Source organism: Epinephelus lanceolatus, chromosome 15, assembly GCF_041903045.1.
Source record: "Epinephelus lanceolatus isolate andai-2023 chromosome 15, ASM4190304v1, whole genome shotgun sequence".
NCBI classification, from domain to species: domain Eukaryota; kingdom Metazoa; phylum Chordata; class Actinopteri; order Perciformes; family Serranidae; genus Epinephelus; species Epinephelus lanceolatus.
This window is the reverse complement of record NC_135748.1, coordinates 6,066,153-6,092,295: the sequence shown is the minus strand read 5'-3', so window position 1 is coordinate 6,092,295 and position 26,143 is coordinate 6,066,153. Positions and strand designations below refer to the sequence as shown.

Sequence of the window (26,143 nt, the reverse complement as noted above, 5' to 3'; positions counted from 1 at the left end):
CAGTGTGACCTTGTCTGCTTCATTTTTGTGAATGCAGTATCTCAACAACGCCTCAGAGGAATGTCTTCAAATGTGGCACAGATGTTAGCTTGGACTCAACAATAAACTGATTAGTTTTTGGCGGTCAAAGGTCAAGGTCAGTGTGACCTTACACCTGTTTCATTGTTGTCATCCCAAGAACCCCTTAAGGGAATTTCTTTAAATTTGACACGGACGTCCACTTGGACTGAAGAATAAACTGATTGGCATTTGGTGGTCAAAGGTCAAGGACAGTATGACCTCACAAAATATGTGTTTGGCCATAACTCAGGATTTAATATGCTTATATGACAAAACTTCACACAAATGTCTAGTAGGATAAAATAATGAAGTGATGACATTTTATTTCCAAAGGGTCAAAGGTCAACTTCACTGTGACATCATAATGTTCTGCAAAAACACTTTTCTGACCATTACTCGATGTCATAACTTAGGAACAGAAGGTGAGATGTAGGGTTGTCACGATACTAAAATTTCAAACTCGATATCAATACCCAGGAAAATATTCAATACTGGATACCATTTTCGATACAGCAGCAAAAAATTAAGAGGCATGTCATTTTTTAAATAAAGATCAGAACAGTAACATCAATAATAACAACAAAAAATCCCCCCAAAATAAATAACAACCAGAAACAAGATCTGTCCATACAAATGTATTTATGTACAGCCCTGTTTATTTTCTGTGCTTCTGGTGAATTGGCACCATATTTTCATTGCTGATCAAATAGAGTTGTAGTTTAGGCTCAGGATGCTCCTGTTTCTACCTCACTATGTGATCAGAGAACCAGGGCTTATGGGAGAAACCAAACGTTTTTTCAGCTTCAATCTGTGACTTTACAGTTAACATAACTTCTCAGACACACATAATTGTGTTGTCCTGTTAAACTAACATTGTCTATTAATGTTACAGACGGGCATGACTGATAAAGTTTTCTACTTAGCTCCCACATTATCGTTAAGCTTCATTTTATTTTATTTTGATGCTGGCGACACCAGCTGCTCAGCTGCTAGTGAGGGGAGGGGCTGTACCTGCCGTCTGCAGCGTGCTGTGTTCACTTCACTAAATATTTCCAAAGAGCGCTTTTTCCTTTATCATTTTTGACCAAAACTGGCTGCTCTGATCCTCCTGCAGCCGCGCTGGCCGTATTACAGCAACAGAAATGTGTGCATGCATGCACAGCGACGACAACAAGCCGGGTTGCAGCGAGGGCTCTGTGCCTGCCAGACGCTGCCTGCACAGCACGTGTCTGTCGGACCCGTCGCACGCACCCGACAAGCGCTGAGGTGGCGTGCACTGTTAGTATCGATACTTTTGTAAATTAGTATTGTATCCGGATACAGGGTTTGAGTATTGATACTTTTGACAACCCTAGTGAGACGTTTGATCACACATTGAATTGGTGACACTAATCCTGAAATTGTGCTGATTGTATAGATTTTCTGTGTTGTCAGGGGGAAGATGTGTTTGAAGCATCCATGTTTTCACAGACAGGGATGCAAACTGTAAGAAAACTTTGACTTGTACAGGGAGGCATACAACCACAGGGCCGTAATTCTAGTTTTTATTATTATAATTATTATGGTATGGAGCAACAGAAGAAAGTGATTTTTTTTTTAAACGTTGGAGGATGAAAATCCGACAAAGTGCTCTCACCTACAAAAATAAACAGCATGTAAGGAAAACAGAATTTAACAGTCTAAGCTCAAATATGACGTACTGTCCATTTTTAAAGTCCTCTTATGGTTTTATTGCTGCTAAATGTAATGAGATAAGCAGCAAGATTCTGAAGGAAAAGAATGAATCATAGTACAGTAGTTGGGATGTGGCTATGTGGGTTGAATGGGTTAAAATGGTGACTTTTCTGGCACATTAGCACTTGGAAATAGGACAGTAATGTATCTTGGCATGGTGGCCACACATCAAACTGTGATGACACCTGTTGCTGCCGCCTGCTGTGTGCCACCGGCTACTTACCAGTTGTCAGTGTTGCATCATAGGTCCAGAATTTATAGTCATACATTTTTCACCAGGAGCTTGTTATTTTCTGGAACACTTTTGGTGGCAGCAACAAATTTATGTGACCTGCCTTTGTGGTTTTGATTAAATTGTCATACACGCCTGGTTATTATTACTTAGTTATATCACTCATGGTATTTTTGACAACTGAAACATAACAGATTTTGAAATTTTCATACCTGGGCTCTACAGTGAGCACGGTTACATGCGCACAATAATCAGACAACTGGGAATAATCAGGTAATGGTAATAATCTGATTTGACGCGTTTACGTGCACTTCAGTAATCTGATAATCAGAAAAACCTGGTTTACATGATTGAGTCCTTCAGTTGGATTTCTCCCCAAGTACATGACATAAAACTCAAACTTCCTGTTACAGTAGGTACTCATATCCTATCAAGTCATATATTTGCAAAATAAAGCACTCATCATGCTGACAGCTTATATTCTTACAGTACTGTTTGTTTTTATTATTAACAAATACATGTGAGAGCATTCTAATGTATAGTTTATCAATGTGGAGCCAATTTTACACACTTTGGGTAGATTCGGAGTAAAAGTACTGCAAAGTGCAATATACAAGTGTATTATATATAAACTTGTCACACAAAGTGCATAACATATAAGTAAGATAAAATAAAAGTGACAATTTAAACACTGAGAATATAAAAATATATTATTTTCTGTAAAATCTTTATATGAAAGGAAAGAAAAGCTGTCAGATTAACGTAGTGGAGTAGAAAGTACAATATTTCCCTCTAAAATGTAGTGGAGTGGGAGTATAAAATAGCAAAACCCGAAAGAAACCAGATTAAAGGGTATACATGCACCGAATAATCTGACTATTGGGGAAAAAGCTAGATGTGTTTATCTGATTTTTCATAATCAGATAATGGCTTTTATCTGATAAAGCCTATCGGATTATGCCGTTTACATGACCACTTGAATAATCAGGTAACTCCAGAAATCAGATAATGATCGGTTTGTTAGTGTGCATGTGAACGCGCTCAATGACCAACCAAAATCATGGTACTGGAATGATGAAGATATGTCTCCTCTGATTAAATTGTGATTTTGTAGTGCAGAAAATATGCAGCTCCAAGCAGCAGTAGCTTGGTCCTGGAGGTGGACTTGCTCACATCGCAGGCCACATTGAGGTTAAACCATACTGGGCTAGAGCTTTCCTTCTGAATTCAGGGTTTCACACACATTAATTTATTTGTGGTGCCCCGCCACGATTAAAACATCTGCTGCCACTAGGGCTGTCAACGAACATTCTAAATTCGAATTTAAATTCGAATTTGGAAAAAAAAATGGACCTTCAAATGTGAAAATTGCTATTCGATTGTGGAGGGGAAAAAAAAAAAAAAAACACCACCGCAGCTGTCCTCTTTTCAAGTGGGCGTTGGCCTTGGCCGCTGCACTGAACGCATTGCTTGACACATTCGCTCGCGGCTCGCGCAGAAAATAGACCAGACGCCAAAACGATCGCTGCAGGGCGCGAGCCGGCCACGGTGTGGATGACACAATCGGTTAACATGGGCGCCGAAAGGAAACTGGCTCCGCTTCGAGGCTATTCACAGCGCTTCCGCGGGCAGTGTGGCTCTGGCGTGACGGGTCAGAGAAGGGGGGCGAGCGAGAGGTCCACGGTCGTTGATAACGTAATGTTATAGATAATTGTTTTATGTGTTTTAATGTGTAGGTATGTAAATGTTTTCAAAGATGTTTATGTTGAAATAAAAATACCTACAAGTAGTTATGTTTCCTTGTATTAATACATATACAAGTATGTTTCCTTGTATTAGTTTGCCCTCTTGTGGACATAATGTGAAAAAAAAAATTTGAATGGTTCGATCCTATGAGTTATATTTAGAAGGAATATTCGAACGTCATTTTTGAGCAATTTTGACAGGTGTAGCTGCCACATTTTGATTTTCTATTTTTGGAGCTGTACCATTCAGTAGGCACACTGCTGGAATATATACCGTTCAGTTATTTATTGCTTTATTACTTATTGTTTTTTATTGCTCACAGCACAGAGAGTACTCTAGGCACAGACAGAGCAGCAGATCGCCAGGCGCAGTGAAAGTAAAACTTAACTGCTCATTGTGTTGGGTCTAAAGTCTGCTTTCACTCACAAACAGCTGCTCCTCTCATCCATCCATTTGATCTGATCAGCATCGATCGAATGAGCGATCAGTAAAAAAAAAAAAAAGTAGAGTTTCGCCTGTGCTGCGTTCACAGATCTGCAAAAACCTTCAAATTTTGAGAAGGGACACAGACTGATAAACAAGGACCCAAACTCCTCCAACCACCTCAGCTGTCACCACACCTAGATTCTAATTCTGTTGACAGCTTGAACATTTAAAATTTGAAGGCATCTACTGAATCAGTAGTGTGGTCCTGCTCTGATTCAATACATGTCTTTGTCAGAGAACTGACTTCAGAGCTGTCTCACTTCGTTTTGGCTCTTACCAAGAAACCATCAACTTCGATTTAAATAGCTGCTTGACTAAAGCGCCATAGATGAACATCAGGTTGCGTTATGTTTTTAATCACCATTAAATGTGAGTGGCTGCATTATTCTAAAGCCTGGTGTGTTTGCTGCACCAAGCTGACTGCTGGGATTGGTTACAGCTGTGGGGCTCAGCAGTACTCACAGTAGAGTCATGTGCTGTGGTGGCGATTTTGCGTTGTGTCAAAATGTGTTGAAAAGCTTGTCTCAGTCTGCTCAGTGCTACCTTCATCAGCATCTGGCACCCAGCAGTACCATACTGTTCTAATTCTGCTCTCTGCTTTGTTTGTGCAGAGCTGGAGGACCCAGTCACAATCCCTGCCACTTTCCATCTGTGTAAAGGTGAGATATTTTACCTGTGAGTGTAACAGTGCAATCACAGTATCAGCACAGCACTAACCCACAAAGTGTCTGTGGAAGCCAAGATAACTTGAATGCTTCCTACATTTTATATTCATGATTGAAGAGGTTCTGGTTTAGGCTCGTATTTATGTTGTTCAGCCTGTATCAGTTTCTATTGCTGCTTTCTACAGCCACAGTCACTTTTACATTGTCGTTTATTTACTGTTGTATTGACTTCTGTACACCCGTGCCATGTCTGAAATCCATGATTACATGCTGTATTCTGTGTTTGTGGTTTCTCAGGTCTGTTTCCAACTAAATGTGGGGAAGCATCAGGAGCATCAGATTAAGAGATATTTTATCATGAAGCCCAGATTAAGTGTTGTCTGCTTATCCAGAAAGTCTCAGTTATTACCTGTAAGTATATTTTCTAAGGCATTCATTCTGTTAGTTTAGTCCAGCCTATTCACCCAGGCTACGTTCACGTTACAAGCAAATGTGTCTCAAATCAGATTTTCGTTTGTTCTCACTAGGGTTGGGACTCGTTAGGATTTTAACGATTCCGATTCCTTACCGATTCCTTCTTAACGGTCCGATTCCTTACCGATTCCTCTTACCAATTCCTACATTATATTCATTATACTTGCTATACTTAAACAAGTAAACACAAATGCAATCATACAAATACAAAAACTTTATTCTAACTGTTGCACAGTACAATTAGATGAAAATACACATTTGTGTGTGGTGTGTATTTCAGATTTAGAGCTTGTATCATCTCCCTGAGAATATGTAACAACAAAAAGTGATTCTCTGATTTCTACAGTAACACTATTACCTCAAATTAACCACAACAATGTAATAAAAAATACTTATATGCATTCATGCTTGGGCACTGTTATTTACGTGACAACACCTGAACAGAACACACACACACATTGGCTGTTTGTTTCTATCTCTCCCCTCGCTGGAAGTGGACCTCCGGCCGCCCGCCTCCGCCTTGATTAAACGCTGAAAATTAAATAAAAGAGGGAGACAGGTGTCTCCTATTTTATCTTATTTTGTTATATTTCTATCTCTCCCCTCGCTGGAAGTGGACCTCCGGCCGCCCGCCTCCGCCTTGATTAAACGCTGAAAATTAAATAAAAGAGGGAGACAGGTGTCTCCTATTTTATCTTATTTTGTTATATTTCTACCACTCCCCTCGCTGGAAGTGTCGGACCTTCCGCCGCCCACTCTCGCCGCACGCTCCCGCCGCACACTCCCGCCGCACACTCCCGCCGCACGCTCCCATCTCAAACACGGAGGTCTCCCTCTCTGCTGAGCGCCCGGTGCATGCCCGGCCTGTTAAATAGCCTGTAACCATGACAACTGTGTGACACAAACTCAGTGCTTTAGTGATTAGATAATGTCGGGCTCGGTCGGGTTCGGACAGAAATATGTGGCCTGTGCCGCACTCTAATGGAAATGCACATGACGTTTTATTTTTTTTTATTTATTTTTTTTTAACAATCTAGGAATCGTTTGCAGGAACCGTTACACCAAATGTGATGGAACTTGACGGAACTTTGGACCCGGTTCCAAAAAAGAACCAGATCCGGATCCCAACCCTAGCTCTCACGTGAAACATATCGCATCTTTCAGAGTAGTGTGCACACACAAATCAAAATGTTTTCCATCAGATCTCGGCCACTTTCATATAGGGTCCTAAATCTGACATATATTTGATTTTTGCCATGTGACCGCTGTGAGAACGGTCATATTGGAATTCATGTGTGTTTTTCCGATACATCCATGTTTTTTCCATGTCAGACTTTACTACGCAGATGCAGATCACTCACCATACGGTCAGTACATTTACATGACATTAAAGAAAACTGATTCATTGTGTTAGTCTCACTAAAACCAGACCAAATCAAATTTCTCAAAGTTGGACTAACACACCCAGATACTGCAATTAGGAGTCAAATTATTCCTGTGTGTATACATGCAGTTGGACCAAAACTGGCTAAGGCGCTTTGCGCATACTCCGCACTTTCCGACCCTGGCTTTGACCTGGAAGTCAAATAGCATGAAATGCATAATAGAAGAAGAAACTGGTAACCACATGGCGAAATCTACATCCAGAGCCATGCATTTTTGGCCGAATGAGGAGACACAGTTCATGCTGTGTCAGCTGACAGAATTAAATATTTAACAGCACAGACAAAATGTACAGAGCTGTTAAGTTATCCGCCATGGTACCAGTTTGACTAGCTAACTGTAGCTAACTTTTTTGTTGGCTCTTTGTAGATGTAATGGGTCAACCGGAAAAAGGTCCAGTACTAACAAACTGAAAGGGGGCATATCGCCACCTATGGTAGCGGAGTCTGACATACTTCTGTAAATAAATCGATTCCCCTCCCATGCTTGTGTACTGGGACAAGGACAGTAGTCCAATTAAATGGCCTTGTTGAGCTATAACTGTAACTCCACTTAACTGTGCATGGATACGTACTAAGTTTTGGTACAGTCTGTTGAAGCTACAGAAAGCTGCTGTAAATATACTGCAGCTGCAGTAGGCCACCCCAGTCTCCAGCCAATAGAGACTGTCTGACTCTCTCTGACAGGGTCAGCTTGCCTACATGTTGTGACGTCACTAGGGCTGTAGTAAACCAAAGAAAATCTTAGTTGTACATAATCTGAAACTAGTTGTACATAATCTTAAACTAATCAATTAGTCGTAAGCATTTTTACTTCTGCGGTGGTGTGTCTGTGTCACTCTGCAGTTACTGAAAAAAATGAAAAACCCTCGCACACTGCAGGGCTCCTATTTAGTGAGATTTATTTCACCTAGTCTGCAGTTACACCTCCAAAACACTAGTTGGCGGTGGATGACTCTGTTAAGTTTTGTAAAGTTTAGTTGATTCAAAACACACGTTAAATATAGCTTAATAGAGACAATTTCAAATACAAGTACGCAAATCAGCTTCAGTATAAATTAGGGCTGCACAATTAATCGTAATAAAATCGTGATCTCGATTCATATGCATATGCGATCTAATTTTTCAATGATGGCGATTCTGCCGGCCCCGCCCGTGCCGGGAGTCGGGACATCTGCATGAAAACAAGCGCTCCCAACGATGCAGCGTTATACCACGTGATGCAGAGCGACAGCTGGCCGGCAGTTTGGAAAGCAGCGAGACGGGGGAAACACACTGCTCACTGTAGCCTCAGTTTGTGCCTCATACAGATCTGCTGGTGAAGTTAACTTAGCGTTAGCAAGCGTGATAAAAGACGGCAGAGAGGCGACGTGCAAATAAACCAAAGATTTATTAATTTTCTGTAGCAGTAAACACTAGGGATGGGTCACGATTTTCGAATTTTCGAATAGTCGTTTTATTTTGAAAAATCGTTTTTTTTTTAATGCGACTATTACTATTCACCGTCTTAATTCCCCCCTTTATTTGACATGCAATTCAGCTCCTAACCGCACGAGGGCAGTATAGGATTGCTACAGCGGTGTGAGATGGGCTACCAGCTAGTTTGATGCTCTTCTACAAACAGGAGAAACATGCAGAGACTACTACAGTCATCAAAAAGTTCCGTGTGGAACAACTTAGACAAAATAAACGAAAATGAGGTGCAGTGCAAACTCTGTGAGGCAAAGCTTGCGTATCACAAGTCTACAACAAGTATGCACAGTCATTTGAGAGCGAGGCACGCAGGAGGCGGCGATTATTCGAAAAATCGTCGAATAGTTGCCATGATTTTCGAATAGTGTTTTTGCTTGTGCTGCCCATCCCTAGTAAACACATGGGCTGATAACAAATGTGTTAACCAACTATGCTAAAGTTTTACAAGCTATTCAGGGCTGCCTATGATAACATTAACATGACAAACAGCAAGGCTACGGCAAGTTAACATACTGACACTCCTCAGACAGACAGACAGACACACACACACACACACACACACACACACACACACACACACACACACACCGGACAGCCTCTCAGTTCTTAGCCGCTAACGTTAGCTCATGTACAACACAGGTACCACACAAAAACTTTTACAAAGGGTCATAATGTGCTTCTAGTGACTGTCAAATTGCCAGCGAAAGTTGTTTACACTGCCTGCTCTCATGGGACAAAGATCCTCTTAGAAGAAAGACGGATCACTCTGCTCTGCCGCCAGAACAAAGTGGGAGGCAAAGATCCTCTCTGAGGAAGAGGGTTCACTTTGCTGCAGGGTTCACCAAAACATTTTTAGGGGGCCAAGCCCGAGGGGCCAAGCCCGAGGGGCCTAGGACCAGCGGTGCTAGGAACCCTATTGTTTTTGTAAAGATTTTTATTTTTATTCTTCCGTAGGTAAAAGTGGTGCTGCAGGCTAAACCGTGCAAGGGAGGGCGGTGCAATTTGGAGGGGTGGTCCAAACCCCTGCACGTACCTCAGACGCAAAAAAAACTCTGCCTGCAGGGGGCGCTATAACCTAGGCCAATGCGTTTTTGCCTATAGCTTCCACACCGTATGTTGCACATTCAAAAATCTTGTATCCCCAGCTTCCCTGAATAGAGCTGAATCACTTTGCTATAGGCCACACCCACTTGCGCCTAGGAAGTTTTTTCGCAAAATCGCGAAAACTGGAAAACCTACTTTTTCGAACTTCTCCTTGGGATTTTGTCCAATCTGCGTGAAACTTGACATATACACTCTTCTACTGGACCTGATCTACAGTTATCAAAAGAATTTTATTCGGTCAAAAAATGCGCAAATTATTAACAAACAAACTTCTGTAGCTACCTATAAAAATGCAAACTGTTGGATATCTCGGTCAAACTAAATGCTATTAACACCAAATTTGAGATCATTGGTTGGCATAAGACTGTGAGGGTATGAGCCGAATTTGGCGAATTTTGGCAACTAGGGGGCGCTACAAATATGGTAAGTTTATATCTCAGGTATGATGTAGGGCCAATTCTGAGGTCATATCTTGAAGTTGGTCATGACTGGTCAATGTGGGCGTGGCTTATTACAAGATAAACAACAAACATTAATTTCAGCTAAACTATTATGCTGAGGGCTTTGAAATTTTAAGGGTACATATAGAATAGGACACAGATCTTCCGTACCAAAAATTGCAGATGTACTCCACTAGGTGGCGCTATAACGGATGCAAACGCGTTTTTGCCTGCAACGTACACATTTTAAATGACACTTTCACAAACATTATATCCATGTGTTCCCTGGTTAGAGCTGGGTTTTCTGACACAGGCCCCGCCCACTTCTGCTTTACATTCTCTTTGCTAATTCGCCACATGTCCAAAACCTACTTTTTCGAACTCCTCCTACATTTTAAGTGCCACCTGCCTGAAAATTTGCACATAGAATCTCCAGATGTGTCTGATGAAAAGTTATCAAAAGAATTTTGGCACTCCAAAAAATGCGCTTGTTACAACCAAACCATCTTTTTTGCTAGCTAAAAATCACACATTGTTTCATATTTCGCTCAACGTAGATGCTTTCAGCATCAAACTTAAGTCACTCGTTCCCGAGGTCATCCAGAGGCTTTGTGCCAAATTTGTCGCAAATTGGTCTATAGGTGACGCTATAATGGATGCAAAGGCAGTTTTGCCTGTAACTTCCACATTTTAAATGACACATTCATAAACATGCGCTCGCCCAGAGCCTTGTCGTCCTTCGGGGACAACTTCCATGGGCTCCGCGGGACGCGGGGACCGAGTCGCACGGGGGGGCTTGGCCCCCATTCATAACTGCTTGCAGTTCTAGTTTTGTTTTTGTTTTTAATAAATTGAACACACATTAAAGAACATACAAGATCCTGTAGAGAATTAATACCTATAATACAATACGATAAACATTGTCAAATTAAATGAAGGAAGAGGATTTTTTAAAGGCAAATAAAATGCTGGGGATTTATGTAAAAATATACATAGAGACATATAAATAATTATATAATTAAAGATGTAGGCTATGTTAGGTGAATACTCCTGTCAAATGCATCGTGTTGAAACGTTTAATTTTGACTTAATTCCAGGCCTGGAATACCTGCCTCAGAAAAATGTCGTTCAACATTGATATTATTGTTAAAATTGTTCAAAAGCTGTAAGAGAAGACTGCCTCACTGTTCTGCATAAAATGTACGATTGTAGAATGTGGGGGACAGAGTGGTTTTGCCTCTGAGCCAGGAATGGGCGTAGTAACAGCACTGAATCAATGACTGTATAAACAGGACAGCTGGCAGGACGGGATCATGGGTGGCACAGGTGTGACAGTTTGATGACATGTTATGTGTGTGACCTACTGCTGGGAGATTTAAGAAGTAGCTGCTAGCAGTTAGCAGCTCCTCTGGCAGCAACTCAGCGTCTCTCCCTCACCTCTCTCGCTGTGCACACATGGGAGTCGGTGTAATGTAAACCATGTGACGCTCGCGGCTCGACAATGAACTACATATATGTAAATGTGCAATAGTTATGGTAGCATAACAACTTGTCGCAGGTTACACAGGTGATGATTAGAGGAGAAATGGCAGAGCATAAAGGTCCAGGTGGACAAAAAAAAACAACTCAGTAATTTGGGATTTTGCTAAATGAGAAGGAAATCACCCGTTGATTTATTTACATATGTATGTACATATATATATATATATGGATATATATATATATATATATATATATATATATATATATATATATATATATATATGTATATGTGTGTGTGTGTGTGTGTAAATGTGTGTATATGTATATGTGTGTGTATGTATGTGTGTATATATATATATATATATATATATATATATGTATATGTATATATATATATATATATATATATATATATATATATATATGTATATGTATATATATATATATATATATATCCCAGGGTAAATGTTTTGTATTTGGGAGCTGTTAAAATGTGTAATTTGTGGTAGATTTTATTTTGTTGTACTATTAATATTCTGAATCTCACTCTAAATAACTGTTGTTTACAAATGAAATGAGAGATCGTTTTTCTTTAGTTTTTACTAAATATTTGAAAGCAGACTGTTAGGTTGACATGTAAAACTGTATCACTTGTATCACTTATTTTGTTGCAATTCTGGGTTCTTCAGTTACTTTTTTTCTAATTTGTCATATCATTAAGAATATCGTTATCGCAAAAATACCTTGAAATATTATACTGATATTCTAGGGCCATATCGCCCACCCCTACTTCAAACATGAATGTGAACAATCTTGGCAAAAAAAGATCAGATCTGGGGAAATAATTAATGAGCATTAAGCCCTGTAATGTGAACGTAGTTTAAGTAATCTTATCTTTTAGCACTTTTGGTCTCAAGCTTGAAACAAGCTATTTTCAATCTCTAAACAAGCTATTTTCGATATCTCAACCAGATGTTTAGGCTGCAAGAAAGCTCAAAGCAAGGTGTTCTCACATTCTAAAGAGGCTCCAGACAAGTGGTTCTCAAGCTCTAATAAATCTCTAAACATTGTTCTAGGCACTGTGTCTAGTCAGTTAACTGTGACAGAAGGTCTTTGTCAAAGATGATGGAGACTGTGTGTGTGTAGACTGCTGTAACTACTGTCTACAGCACATTAACATAGCACTCTCATCTCCCCTGCCAGTGAATTTGTGAAAAGAAGAGGATGATGATATGAGATAAAGTGGACAACCGGAGGAGCCCAGCCCCCTCACCTCCATCTCTTTGAAGCATGGCAGGCCTACAGCTTGTCACCCCTGCCACTTCACCCATGGGGCCTTTCTTTGGCCTGCCATGGCAGCAGGAGGCTATCCACGATAACATCTATACACCTAGGAAATATCAGGTAAGAAGGCTGTTGTCTCTGGGTTTTCCCTGGAGGTTTCAAGACAAAGCTGGCAAAGGCTGGAGAACGTGGATGGCAGGCTCAGCTTACACAGTTTGTGCTCGCACCTTCAAGGGCCGTCTACACCAAGAATAATACCTACAACTATAACTACAAAAACACCATTTAAAAGATTGTCCTAACTGAACTGGATGGCTGAACAAACACCACAACTTAAACTACAACAACAGACAAACAATATTGGTGGGATCCCTTTCAAAGTGATATGATGAAGGACAGGACCACAGACAGCCAATCAAAATCCAAATTAATTTACAGGCAGTCACAGCTGTGCAGCCCTTTCTTGGCGCCAGTGTTTACACAATATCATTAATCAATGTGCATGCGTTATCGTTATAGCTAATGGTAATGTTCTCAGTGTGGACGGTCCTTTATAACATTTGCTTTTTTTTAAATCAACATGATGTGAGGGATTGGCTTTTTTTGTGGAGTACACCATCCCATCAGACGTCTTCCACAGCCGTGACTTTTAGGCCAACATGCCATGACCAGATAAACACTGTTAAAAAAAAATTAAGGAAACACTTAAATCACACATCAGATCTTTATGAACGAATTATTCAAGTTGAAAATCTTAAAGGAGCTATATGTAAGAAATCTAAAGCAAATAGATATAAAATCCTCCTAATATGTCACAGAGACTAAGGAATAATGTTCATATAATATACTGATCTCACCGACAACAATAGTACAGCCAGAATATTTGCATCTAAAAAATTTTTTTGCAGTCTGCAAATCATGTTTATGTTTTGAATTTGTGTTTTGGCCTGTTGCGCCACCCACCGCCGTCTACCAGTCACGCAGTCAGAGTAGAGTCTCAGCATCAGTTACAGTTACGACTACGACTACAGCAGCACGGCAAGCAGCATTAGCATTGTCCCAGTACATAGCATTAGCAGCCGGCTCCTCAGCTGTATCCCGGCAGCAGTGTTAGCAGTGTCCCGTTACATAACATTAGCAGCCGGCTCCTCCTCAACTGTATCCCGGCAGCAACGTTAGCAGTGTCCCGGTACATAGCATTAGCAGTCTCCTCAGCTGTATCCCAGCAGCAGCATTAGCAGTGTCCCGGTACATAGCATTAGCAGCCGGCTTCTCCTCAGCTGTATCCCGGCAGCAGCGTTAGCAGCAAAGAAGCCGGACTTGCTCGAACGGTCCGCTGGAAAACCGAAGATCAAGGACGCGGCGACACGGCCCTGCCACGGCAGCCGCCCGTGGGCAAACAAATCAGTCTCCAGCAACCTCGAATCTGTAGGGGAGGGGGGGGGGGGCAGACACGACTTGCGGCAGTATTTTGAATTTGAGTGCAGTAACCATTTTGGCCACATTCTTACATACAGCGCCTTTAACTGATGTACATTGTATAATATGTTGAGAACAAAATGACCTAATAATAATTATTATAATAATAATAGTATTACTAATAATAATAATGGTCAGTGGAAACCAAAATCAGTAACCCATCGAGGGCTTAATTCAAAATCACACCGAAAATCAAAGTAAAAATTAAAATCCCAGCCTGATCCAACTTGTGTGAATTTTGTCATTGGCAACTTATAATATGACTCAATAGTGTGTATGGCCCTCATGTGCCTGTATGCACTCCTGACAGTCTGTGGTGGTACTTGGCGGCGTTGGATGCACTGATACATAACATCACATAGGTGCTCAATTGGATTTAGGTCAGAGGGGAACAAGAGGGCCAGTCGATGGCATCGATGCCTTTGTCATCCTGGAACTGCCTTATCACTCTGGTCACATGAGGCCAGGCATTGTCCAGCACCGGGAGGAACCCAGGGCCCACTGCACCAGCGTAAGGTCTGACAGTTGCTCTGAGGACTTCATCCCAGTACCTAACAGCAGTCAGGGTAATGTTGGCTATGACATAGAGGTCTGTGCAACCCTCCAAGGATATGCCCCAGACCATCACTGACCCACAGCCAAACAGGTCATGCTGGATGATATTACAGGCAGCATAACATTCATTACGGTGTCTCCAGACTCTTCCCCGTCAGATATGCTCATTGTGAACCTGCTCTCATCTGTGAGGAGAACAGGGCACAGATGGGGACCTGCCAATTCTGGTGTTGTGATGTGAATGCCAATCGAGCTGCAAGGTGCTGGGCTGTGAGCACAGGTCCCACTAGAGGATGTTGGACCCCCATGTTCTTAACAAATTATACAATGTACATCAGTAAAGATCTTCAACTTGAATAATTTAGTCATCAAGATCTAATGTGTGAGTTAAGTGTTCCCTTAATTTTTTGGAGTAGTGTGTAAGAGAGAAAAATGGCAAATTTAGAGCGATTCATTGCTGTAGTTTTGTTCTCTTGGATTAGTATTGTATTCATTTGAGCGGACACTTTCCTTCCTCAGCTCACTGTCTGTGAACCTTTACTCTCTTCCACAGGTAGAACTTCTTGAAGCAGCTCTTGAACATAATACTATTGTCTGCTTGAATACTGGCTCAGGGAAGACCTTTATTGCAGTACTTCTAACAAAAGAGCTCTCCCACCAAATCCGTGGACATTACCAAGAAAATGCGAAGAGGACTGTTTTTCTGGTGAACACAGGTACCTGCAACACACAACACCAGCTGTTGTTTTTGATGCACCACAGAAGTTTCTATGTGCTTTTGGTGTGCCATTTTGTGAACTATAAAATACATTTTGAAAGTGGCATTGTTCATTCACCCAGCTCATTGCTCATGTAAATTGAAACCCATGGAATAATTAAACTTTTCGAAGTAGTTCATTGTTTGTGTGGTCTACATTGTCCAGCTTTGTCTGTAGTTCAGCAAGCAGCTGCAGTCAGGACTCACTCTGACCTCCAAGTGGGAGAGTACACAGATCTGGAGGAGACCTCAGCATGGACTGACCAACGGTGGAGTCAAGAGATAATCGAGAATCAGGTGTGCTTATCATTCTCATTGCCTTTGGCAATATTTGTCTTAATAAGTCAACACCAGCTTCATACTATAACCCAGATTCCAAAAAAAGTTGGGATGCTGTGTAAAACCTAAATAAAAATAGAAAACAATGATTTGCAAATCCTTTTTGTTTGTCTGTCCCTGGTAAAGTTATGTCAGGTTTAACAATAGGCAATGGTGGTTGATTAATACAGGTGGCCTTAGTGGTCTAGCTATAAAAAAAAAACATACACTATTAATGTTCGTTCCAATTTCAGCACAGTCACATGCACCATGATCAAGCAGCCACCTCAAAGGGTGCACAGTCCATCCGCATTTGGGTTACACTCAGTTCTGTACATTTTTCATATTTAGTTATTTTCATTACAATTATGTTGGATGTAAATTTTAAACTAGGTTTGAAAAGCCTTGTTGCATTGTTATACTGTGTTGTCCTATTGACTGACTAATCAAACTGTACATTGTGCATAGACTGACAACATGCGGTTTGACTCAGGACTCTTAAGTCGAATTGTTGACTTTCAGTGTCATAGTCAAACTGAATAATGCTATGGTCACTGTTGATAATAACATTCTTTTCACTCCTGTCACTTTTACAGGTGCTGGTCATGACTTGCCACATATTCCTGCACGTTCTGAGAAATAAAATCTTACCGTTGTCTAAAATCAACTTGGTGGTTTTTGATGATTGTCACCTGGCCATCACAGACCACCCTTACTGTGAGATAATGAAGGTGAGATTTTGGTTGCAAGTAAAATTCATGTTTCTTTGCAGGACTGGCAAACGCTTATTCCAGAGAATAGTGAATGACCTTGCTCTCCTTTCTCTCTCTGTAGCTGTTTGAGGGCTGCTCCTGCAGTCCTCGTATCCTGGGTCTCACAGCCTCCATTCTGAATGGGAAGTGTGACCCGTCAGAACTGGAGCAGAAGATCCAGAATCTGGAGAGAATCCTGAAGAGCAACGCTGAAACTGCCACTGACCTTGTGGTCCTGGACAGGTACTAAAAGTGATTATATACCAGAGGTGAACAACTTCATCTACAGATTTTTGAAAGTTACAACTAAATTTTGCAACAGCTTCATAAAATCACTCCATGAATGAAAATCAATGGCAGCAATAAATTGGCAGCCAGTAATAGTGACCCATAGATGTATCCTGAAGTCTAAACTTGTGCTGTTTTTTTTTTTTTTTTTTTTTTTTTCCCCCCCCCCCAGATATGCCTCCCAGCCCAGAGAAGTGGTGCTGGACTGTGGCCCCTATGTTGATAAGAGTGGCCTCTCTTCCTGCCTTCAGGCAGAGCTGGATGAAGCTCTCCACTTCCTGAATGACTGCAACATATCTGTTGCCAGAGAGGACCGGGACCCCACGTTCATCTCCAAACAGGTCAGAGCCGTGTCATTATTTGATCATATGATTTTCACTTTCTTTTATGCCTCCGCTCCAGTGATAGCCATGGCTGGAGGCATTATGTTTTTGAGTTGTCCATCCGTCTGTCCGTACGCAAGTACATCCGTCTGTCTGTCCGTCCATCCCGTCCTTGTGAACACAGTATCTCAAGAACACCTCAAGGGAATTTCTTCATATTAGGCACAAATGTCGACTTGAACTCAACAATAAAATGATTAGATTCTGGTGGTCATAGGTCAAGGTCACTGTGGCCTTGTCTGTCTTATTTTTGTGAATGTGAGATCTCTAGAACGTCTTCGGCAATATCTTAAAATTTGCCACATATATTCACTTGGACTTAACAATGAAGTGATTAGATTTTGGTGGTCCACGGTCAAGTCCATGTGACTTCATCTGTCTCAGTCTTGTGAACGTGATATCTCAAGAAAACCTAGAAGGTTTTCTTCAAATTTGGCACAAATTTTACTTGGACTCAACAATGAACTGACTGGATTTTGGTGGTTGAAGATCAAGGTCACTGTGACCTCATCCAGTGCATTCTTGTGAATGCAATACCTCAAGAAGGCCTTAATGGAATTTCTTAAACTTTGACTCAAACGTCCACTTGGACTGAAGAATAAACTATTTTGTGGTCAAAGGTCAAGGTTGCTGTAACCTCACAAACTATGTGTTGGCCATAACTCAAGAATTCATGTGCTAATTATGACAAAACTTCACACAAATGTCTGATAGGATAAAATAATGAAGTGATGACATTTTTTATCCAAAGGGTCAAAGGTCAACTTCATTGTGACATCATAGTGTTCTGCATAAAACACTTTTTCTGGCCATTATTCAGTGTCATATCTCAGGAATAAAAGGGGAGACATTTGATGAGATACTGATTTGGTGACACACACCTTGGGTTCCCACCTTGACACTGTGCTGACTGTATAGAGCTTCTGTGCTGTCGGGGGGGTCAACGGGTGTAAAGCATCTATGTTTTCACAGACGTCAATGTAAACTGTAAGAGAAAGTTGACTGGTGTGTGTAAAACAAATGTGTTGACTGAACTATACTTGGCTCTGATGCAGTTGCCTTTCTCTGTCTACAGTCACCATTCTGTAGCCTCGCTCAATGTCCCGCCCACAATACTATCTGATTAGTTACATGTCCTAAGTAATAGTGAAGGCTACTGTGCCACAGTGACCAAAGATCTTATAAACCAACTCAAAGCTCCATTGTTAGTCTTTCTCTTTTGTTTTCCCACTTTCTCTCTTTGTCGTACTTTGTTTGACAAGTTGTCCTAATCTTGATACTACCGTCAACAACTGAGTGCTCACAGTGTGAGTGAGTGCTGTAGAGAAGTTGTAGCAGCCTCAAGGCTTGCGTTTGACCAGTCAGTGATGCCATGGTAGTCCCTGGTTCGTTGGAAACTCCTGCCACTGAAGCACTGACTTATTGGTGAGAAGGAATTATGCGCTAAGTGCTAAATTTAGACCTATTTTCCTCAGGTCAATACGCAGTCATGCATCATGGGCTCATAAAAAGGTTGCTGGAAAGGTTCCTGAGGCTTTAAGTAAGAAGAAAACAAATCAAACTGCTGTTGACAGTGTCTCTGTCCTCTCCAGGTCCTCAGTGACTGCCTGGCCGTGCTGCAGGTGCTGGGACCCTGGTGTGCAGATAAGGCAGCAGGCATCATGGTGCGGGAGCTCCAGAAGTACATCAAACATGAGCAGGAGGAGCTCAACCGCAAGTTTCTACTCTTCACCGACACCATCCTGCGCAAAGTGCATGCACTCTGTGAGGAGCACTTCTCTCCTGCCTCGCTGGATCTTAAGTTTGTCACCCCCAAGGTCCTCCGGCTGCTCGAGATCCTGCATGAATACAAGCCCTTTGAGCGGCAGCAGTTTGAAAGTGTGGAGTGGTACAACAACCGCAACCAGGACAACTATGTGTCCTGGAGCGACTCTGAGGACGAAGATGAGGATGAGGAGGTGGAGGCCAAAGAGAGGCCCGAAGCCAACTTTCCCTCACCGTTCACCAACATCCTCTGTGGGATCATCTTTGTGGAGAGGAGGTACACAGCTGTCGTCCTCAATCGGTAAGTCTTTGTCATCTTCATGGTTGTTTGCCCTGTGCTGTGAGTTCTACTTACTATACACAGAAACATTGAATTTTCTTTAGTTTATCTAACTGTACTCAATGTGATGGTTGGTGGCCTTTAATGTGAAGTCACTAGCTTTTGTCTGTTGTCTTTTTTATGCCTCCATGCCAATGATAGCCGTAGTTGGAGGCATAATGTTTTGGGGTTGTCCTTTCATATGTCTGTACGTACATATATACATCCGTCGGTTCCATCCTTGGGAACATGTTATCTCAAGAATGCATCAAGGGAATTTCTTCAAATTTGACACAAACGTCTACCTGGACTTAAGAATACATTGGTTAGAATTTTGTGGTCAAAGGTCAAGGTAAGTGTGACCTCACAAAATCTGTTTTTGACCATAACTCATGAATTCATGTGCTAATTATGATAAAACTTCACACCAATATCTAATAGGATAAAATAATGAAGTGATGAGATTTTATATCCAAAAGCTCAAAAGTCAACTTTAATGTGACATCATAATGTTCTGCATAAAACACTTTTCTGGCCATTATTCAACGTCGTATCTCAGGAACAGAAGGGGAGACATTTGGTCAGATACTTAATTGGTGACACTAATCGTGGGTGCCCTCCTTGAAACTGTGCTGATTGTATAGATCTTCTGTGCTGTAAGGGGGAAAGATGTGTGTGATGGACAGTGTTGGGTAAGGGTTACTTTAAAAGTAATCAAAGTACGTTACTGCGTTACTTTTTAAAAAAAGTAACCAGTTACTTTACTGCATTACTCCCTGAGTAAAGTAACTCAGTTACTTTAAAAGTACTTCCAACGTTACTCCCTGAGAAAAGTAACTCAAGCACTTTTAAAGTACTTTTGAGTATTCTACATTTCCTATTGGGCAATGGACCACAGGGCACTAAGCCTACATTTTTTTGTCTCCAAAATTAAAGTTATGGACCACTTGTCCTTCACTGAGATCCAATTCTCCCTTCACAGCCATCACTTGGACCAGTAGAAACACAGAACGATCTGCTGCCGTAGACAACTGTATGACAACAACACCCCAGCATTTTTAATATTTCCTCTAGGGATGTTACCACACAGAGTAAAAGGGGGAAATGATGGTGTGAAACAGCAGAGGCACTTTGTCAACCCGCTGAGTTAACGTTACTGTCATTAGCATCAAGCTAACTAAACAATGGTACATCCTCACGGTCAGACATAAAGTAATAACATTAACAAATAGCGGCGGGGCTTTTACTCACCACAACTGCAGAGGCTCCCAGCTTCATTTGAAACAAACTACATTATAGACGGTCGGTTATTTATTAGTCCCTCTCTAAAGTTAACATATCGCACCGTCATTTCAAACTCAACACTTGTTTCAAATTAAAAGCCCCTTATAACCTCGGCTGAGAGAATCCCTTCATTTTCTAAATAGGCTTTTATTTTGAAACATTTGTCAGAACTTCCTGTGGAAGATACAGTAGCTTGAATGTTTACGTATGGCGCTTCAAATGTAGCTCCTGCCATCTGCTGACGCTTTTAGGTGACTACAACAACATGTCGGCTGGCACATGAACAGACACAGTGACTCAAATAGTGAAAGTAATAAAAATAGGACAAGAATAACCCGATGACATCACACACCCTGTGAAAGACGACCGGGGATAATTGGTGAGTACCAGCGTGTAGTGTGTACCAGACATAATGCAAGTCCTGAGTCTGAAATATGTCTGTCAGCGAGTCCTACTCCACCTATTTAGACTCCACCGTAGACAATGGCAGCATTTCTCTGACCACGTAGCGAGCCACAAGCTCCGTGGCTTCTTTCAGACTGATAGGTTTAACGTTATCTCCGTTATTAGAACCAAATGACAGCCGCTGCTGTTTCAGAACTGAAGGACCAGCGTTCTAAAAGTAACGGAAGTAACTGATGTCTTGTTTGAAAATGTACTTAAGTATTTGATTACTCAAACAGCAAACTAACACGTTAGGTTACTCGTTACTGCAAAAAGTAATCAAAGTACTCTAACGTGTTACTTTGTAACACGTTATACCCAACTCTGGTGATGGATCCATAATTACACAGACATGGATGTAAACTGTAAGAGAAACTTGACTGGTGCGTGGAGGCATACAACCGCAGGGCCGTAATTCTAGCTTAACTAGAGCCTTTTTAACACAGAACTCAAGAGGTCTGCTGTGAAACTTTATGCATGCAGAATAATTGACTAATTGATTTAAGAAGAATGATGGTCTCTGACATGCTGTGTGTGTTTCTTCCTCAGTCTGATCAAAGAGGCGGGGAAGCAGGACCCAGAGCTGGCTTACATCAGCAGCAACTTTATCACGGGTCACAGCATCGGCAAAAACCAGCCGCGGAACAAGCAGATGGAGGTGGAGTTCAGGAAACAAGAGGAGGTATACGGACAAAAAAGCGATGTGGACGTATTAGACAGTGGAGACACCAGCCTCTCTTTCGTATTGCCATTTACATACATGTCCATGTTTCAAACTCAATGTCACTACAACTTATGTCATATATGGATATACATACAGTTTCTGGCTGCTACATTGCTTTCCTGTGGTTTCTTGTCTTTCGTGGACAATTGAGTTACAGTACAATAAGGTTTTGATTTGGGATCAATAATTGTCTCCCTAACTCGAGAGTCAGCAGGCAGACATTTCTCCATTATCTGGCCAGGAGCAGCTGAGATTTTCACTACAATGTCAATAGCTGGTCCACCTTAACAGTTTACCTTAAGGCCCTGACACACCAAGCTGTTTATGGGCCGTCAGTCAGTGTTGGGCTGTTGGTGAGTATCTGTTGCTGTTGTCGGTGCAGTGTGTCCCGCACTGTTGGCCCCAACTGGAGCTAGTTGGCTTTTTTTCTCACAATTTAGCATAATGAATCTGCGTTGGCTAATGAAATCACTCTGATTGGCAGTTCAGCTCAGAGCACGAGCAGATAGATTCAAGTAAGAAATGTAAACAAAGAGCTAAAGTAGCGAGAGAGTGAGACCAAAACAAACTTGTTATTGGAGGTAAGATTGTTTTTCTTCACTGAGTGAAGTCAGTCACTGAGCTCTTTAGCAGAAACATTTCCTGATGGTTCGTGTTCTGGTTTACTGGTGCACGGTTAATATGCTCTGTTAGTGCAACATTCATTTGTGTTGTTAATGTGCTAATTGGCTAACTAGCGTCATGACAATATTTCAGTTTCCCTTTTTGGATGATGATTACAGACTACCGCCGTCTGCTGGTGTGGAGGGGTATGTCCTCACATGCAGGCGCAGAACATACACACTTGCTGGCTGTCAGTTTGGTGTGTTCATGTGCAACTTTTTGGCCGAGACATTGTGAAGTCAGGCAATTCGGCAATTCTCAGAAGTCGTATTAATGTGTCTGGGCCTTTAAAGGAACCTGAGAATGTCCATCTCGCACGGGGCGTCTAAACTGACAATTGAAACGCAAGTCAACACGGCATGTCAGCATGGCAGGATTTTCCGTTGCAGCAAAGCGTGACCGCGGTGAAGGCCCACAGTATTGTATGTATGCTACTGCGGTAATTTTATTCATCTCACAGGCTGATTTAGTGTAGCACGTGCAGTTTATAGACTGATGTCGCACTGTAGCCTAATTAACATACAGATTAAACAGAGTAGCAGCACAGTGTCTCTCTGTGTGTTGCTGGAGAACTTCTGGGTGAGTGCATGGGGCGGAGCTGTGCGGAGAGTGTGAGAGAGGAGAGATGCACAGTGGTATGCCTTATGTAACGCAATTTGAGTATTTCGATATGAATGGTATTGTGTAAATCAATATCTTGTTTGAAAATATATTGATATATGGTACCGAGTCATTATATCGCCCAGCACTAAAATGGCAAATAAAATAGTTTGGAACACATTTGTCAACATATTATCAAAGCAGTATCAAGACTCCGGCCTGTTTGTCCCCCACCTCCCCTTCTCTCGCAGGTTCTTCGCAAATTCCGGGCTCATGAAACCAACCTGCTGATTGCCACCAGCATCGTGGAAGAAGGCGTGGATATCCCAAAGTGTAATCTGGTGGTGCGGTTTGACTTGCCCACAGAGTACAGGTCCTACGTCCAGTCCAAAGGCAGAGCTCGAGCACCTGTCTCCAACTACATCATGCTAGCTGACAGTGAGAGAACCAAAGCTTTTGAAGAAGATCTCACTACCTATAAGGCCATAGAAAAGGTAACATTTTCTCTTTGTTTCTTAGAGTAAGTCAGTAGTTGGTTATTTGAATAGTGTTAGGAGGCATCTAGAAACTGTCAGTGTTAAGTTAGTTTCCAAACCTGTTTAATGAGGAGAAATCATATCTACTATTTGAAAGTGAAGAAGAGTGAGGTAGTGATGATGATCTCGTTTTACTTTGAGCAGATCTTAAGGAACAAGTGCTCCAAGTCAGTGGAGGTGAGTGAGTTTGAAGTGGAGCAGGTGATGGACGATGACAACATCCTCCCACCCTACGTGCTTCGATCTGAGGATGGAGGTCCCCGGGTCACCATTAATACAGCCATTGGACACATCAACAGGTATGGTGATGTATGTTTAAATCCTCAATTCTTTAAGCTACAGTAGGTACCTTTTTAAAAAAATTACTTCTGTCATATTTGCTGAACCAGCTACTATATTCTGACATGAGATCGATAATCTGTGATCAGAAATTAGGTTCCTTTGGTTTCCCCTTGTGCTCCTAATGGCATTTGCAAGAATCCACTGCGCTTGAATGAAAACAACAGATCAGAGCCAGGAGGAGTCTTTAACACACTATCAGTCACTGGTCGTGCACACGCTGCACAGCCCCTCTCCCCTGTGCATGCTCTCACTCAGTCAAGCTCAGTATCTTCAGTGCGCTGTGTCAGGAGGGGCTTTGCAAACACAGCTGAGAAACAGCAAATTTGGCACAAGAACTGATTAGAATTTGGTGGTCAAAGGTCAAGGTCACTGTGACCTGATGTAGGTCTCAGTCTCTTGAAAGAGATATCTCAAGAACACCTTGAGAGAATTTCTTAAAATTTGGCACAAACATCCACTTTGAGTCAAGGATGAACTGATTAGAATTTGGTGGTCAAAATTCAAGGTCACTGTGACCTCATCTGTCTCATTCTCGTGAAAGCAATATGTCAAGAACACCTTGAGGTCACTGTGACCTCACAATACACGTTTTAACCATAACTCAAGAATTTTTATGCTAATTATGAGAAAACTTCACACTAATGTCTAATAAGATATAATGATGAAGTGATGATTTGATATCCAAAAGGTCAAAGGTCAGCTTCACCGCGACATCATAATGTAAAACACGTTTTCTGGCCATTACACAATGTCCTATGTCAGGAGCAGGAGGAGACAAAGAGGAGACATTTGGACAGATACAGACATCGTCCTTAAGGTCAGCCATGTCTGTGAAAACATGGATGTAAACTGTAAGTGCAACTTGAAAGGTTTGCAGAGGCATACAACCACAGGGCCGTAATACTTTTGATCTCAGGCTTGGTTTAAGTCTTTCTTTTTAGTTTGCTTTTCATTATCAGGTCTTTTGTTTACTTGTCTTTGCCATGTATGCTGTTGTTGGCAGCGCAGTGTGCACAAGCAGTGATCGAGACTGTGTTAGTCTCCTTCTGGCTCTGATGGGATATTTTTGTTCAAGTGCAGTGGATACAGGAGCCAGAGCAATCTGATTTCATAGATTTCATAGATTATCTGTCTTATTTACTTCTGTTAGGATATAGTGAAAGTTTAAGACAGTATGACAGTTCCTTTTTTAATAAAAAATTATCTACTGTAGCTTTAAGAAAAGAACATGAACAAACAAAAATCAGCTTTAGAAAAGTGTTGTTAATGTCTTACTTGCTCTGGTGCTCAGGTACTGTGCTCGGCTGCCCAGTGACCCATTCACCCACTTAGCACCCAAGTGTAAAACTACTGAGAAGCTGGATGAACGCTTCCAGTCCACACTCTACTTACCCATCAACTCCCCTCTGCGAGTTCCTGTTAAGGTGAGGAAGAAGAAATTTTAATGAATTTTAATGCACAAGCACTTAAGTAGGTGTGTCCCGAATGTTCATCAGTTCCCCCAACCTTTAACACTGCACTGTTAATACACACTAACACAGTGAACTGTTTCTAGCCTCCCTCCTGGAATTTACTCAGACTGAATCATATTCCTTCCTCTGTTATTAATGTGTCATTGTCTTTACAGGGTCCTACAATGAATTGTGCCAGACTGGCAGAGAAAGCAGTTGCACTAGTATGTTGTGAGAAACTCCACAAAATAGGTAAAACCAGAATTGAAATTTTGCAAATGCATGATTAGGAAACTTACTCACCATCAGCCTCCACAGATATCTGAGCATGTTTATTTTACTTCCTTCTCACCAGGTGAGCTGGACGATCACTTGATGCCGGTGGGAAAGGAGACAGTGAAGTATGAAGAGGAGCTGGACCTTCATGATGAGGAGGAGACCAGCGTACCAGGCCGGCCTGGCTCTACCAAGAGGAGGCAGTGCTACCCTAAAGCCGTAAGAAAGTCATTCTGCTAACGCCTCATTCATTAAAGCTCACTGTCTGATCACAGTTCACTGACTCTCATTGAATGCTGAGGATAAGCATCTCAACACAAAATACAGTGTTCATACTAGGGATGCTGTGATCCAGATCGCGGCTCGAAAATATGCTGTGATCCAGCCAAAAAACGTATCGCACTGCAGGGGAAAAGTGCGATACTAGCACTCCATTCCAGAAATCCGCTCCAGCTTTTCCATCCAGTACTTAATTGTAACACACGAAGAAGAGAGGAGAGCGGGAGGGGGAGGTTACGTGATAACAACAACCGGGTGAAAAACAGCGTGGATAGTTGAAAAAAATGTCAGCGGTGTGGCAGTACTT

General features: G+C 41.7%; 1 protein-coding gene across 2 annotated transcripts in view; it reads left to right on the top strand.

The window, feature by feature from the left end:
• The window catches only part of dicer1 (dicer 1, ribonuclease type III), a 54,105-nt gene that overhangs the window by 5,686 nt on the left and 22,276 nt on the right, over positions 1-26,143 (top strand). The window contains exons 2-16 of one of the 2 annotated variants that reach the window (XM_033643673.2): positions 4,870-4,917; positions 5,221-5,334; positions 12,542-12,742; positions 15,210-15,372; positions 15,580-15,710; positions 16,328-16,462; positions 16,566-16,726; positions 16,944-17,112; positions 18,747-19,219; positions 21,515-21,647; positions 23,204-23,446; positions 23,633-23,787; positions 25,122-25,254; positions 25,458-25,533; positions 25,637-25,776. In XM_033643673.2, the coding sequence (XP_033499564.1) occupies positions 12,629-12,742; positions 15,210-15,372; positions 15,580-15,710; positions 16,328-16,462; positions 16,566-16,726; positions 16,944-17,112; positions 18,747-19,219; positions 21,515-21,647; positions 23,204-23,446; positions 23,633-23,787; positions 25,122-25,254; positions 25,458-25,533; positions 25,637-25,776 (2,226 nt within the window). In that variant the 5' untranslated portion in view covers positions 4,870-4,917; positions 5,221-5,334; positions 12,542-12,628. The remainder of the gene's footprint in view (positions 1-4,869; positions 4,918-5,220; positions 5,335-12,541; positions 12,743-15,209; positions 15,373-15,579; positions 15,711-16,327; positions 16,463-16,565; positions 16,727-16,943; positions 17,113-18,746; positions 19,220-21,514; positions 21,648-23,203; positions 23,447-23,632; positions 23,788-25,121; positions 25,255-25,457; positions 25,534-25,636; positions 25,777-26,143) is intronic. The other variant, XM_033643674.2, reaches the window with a different exon arrangement.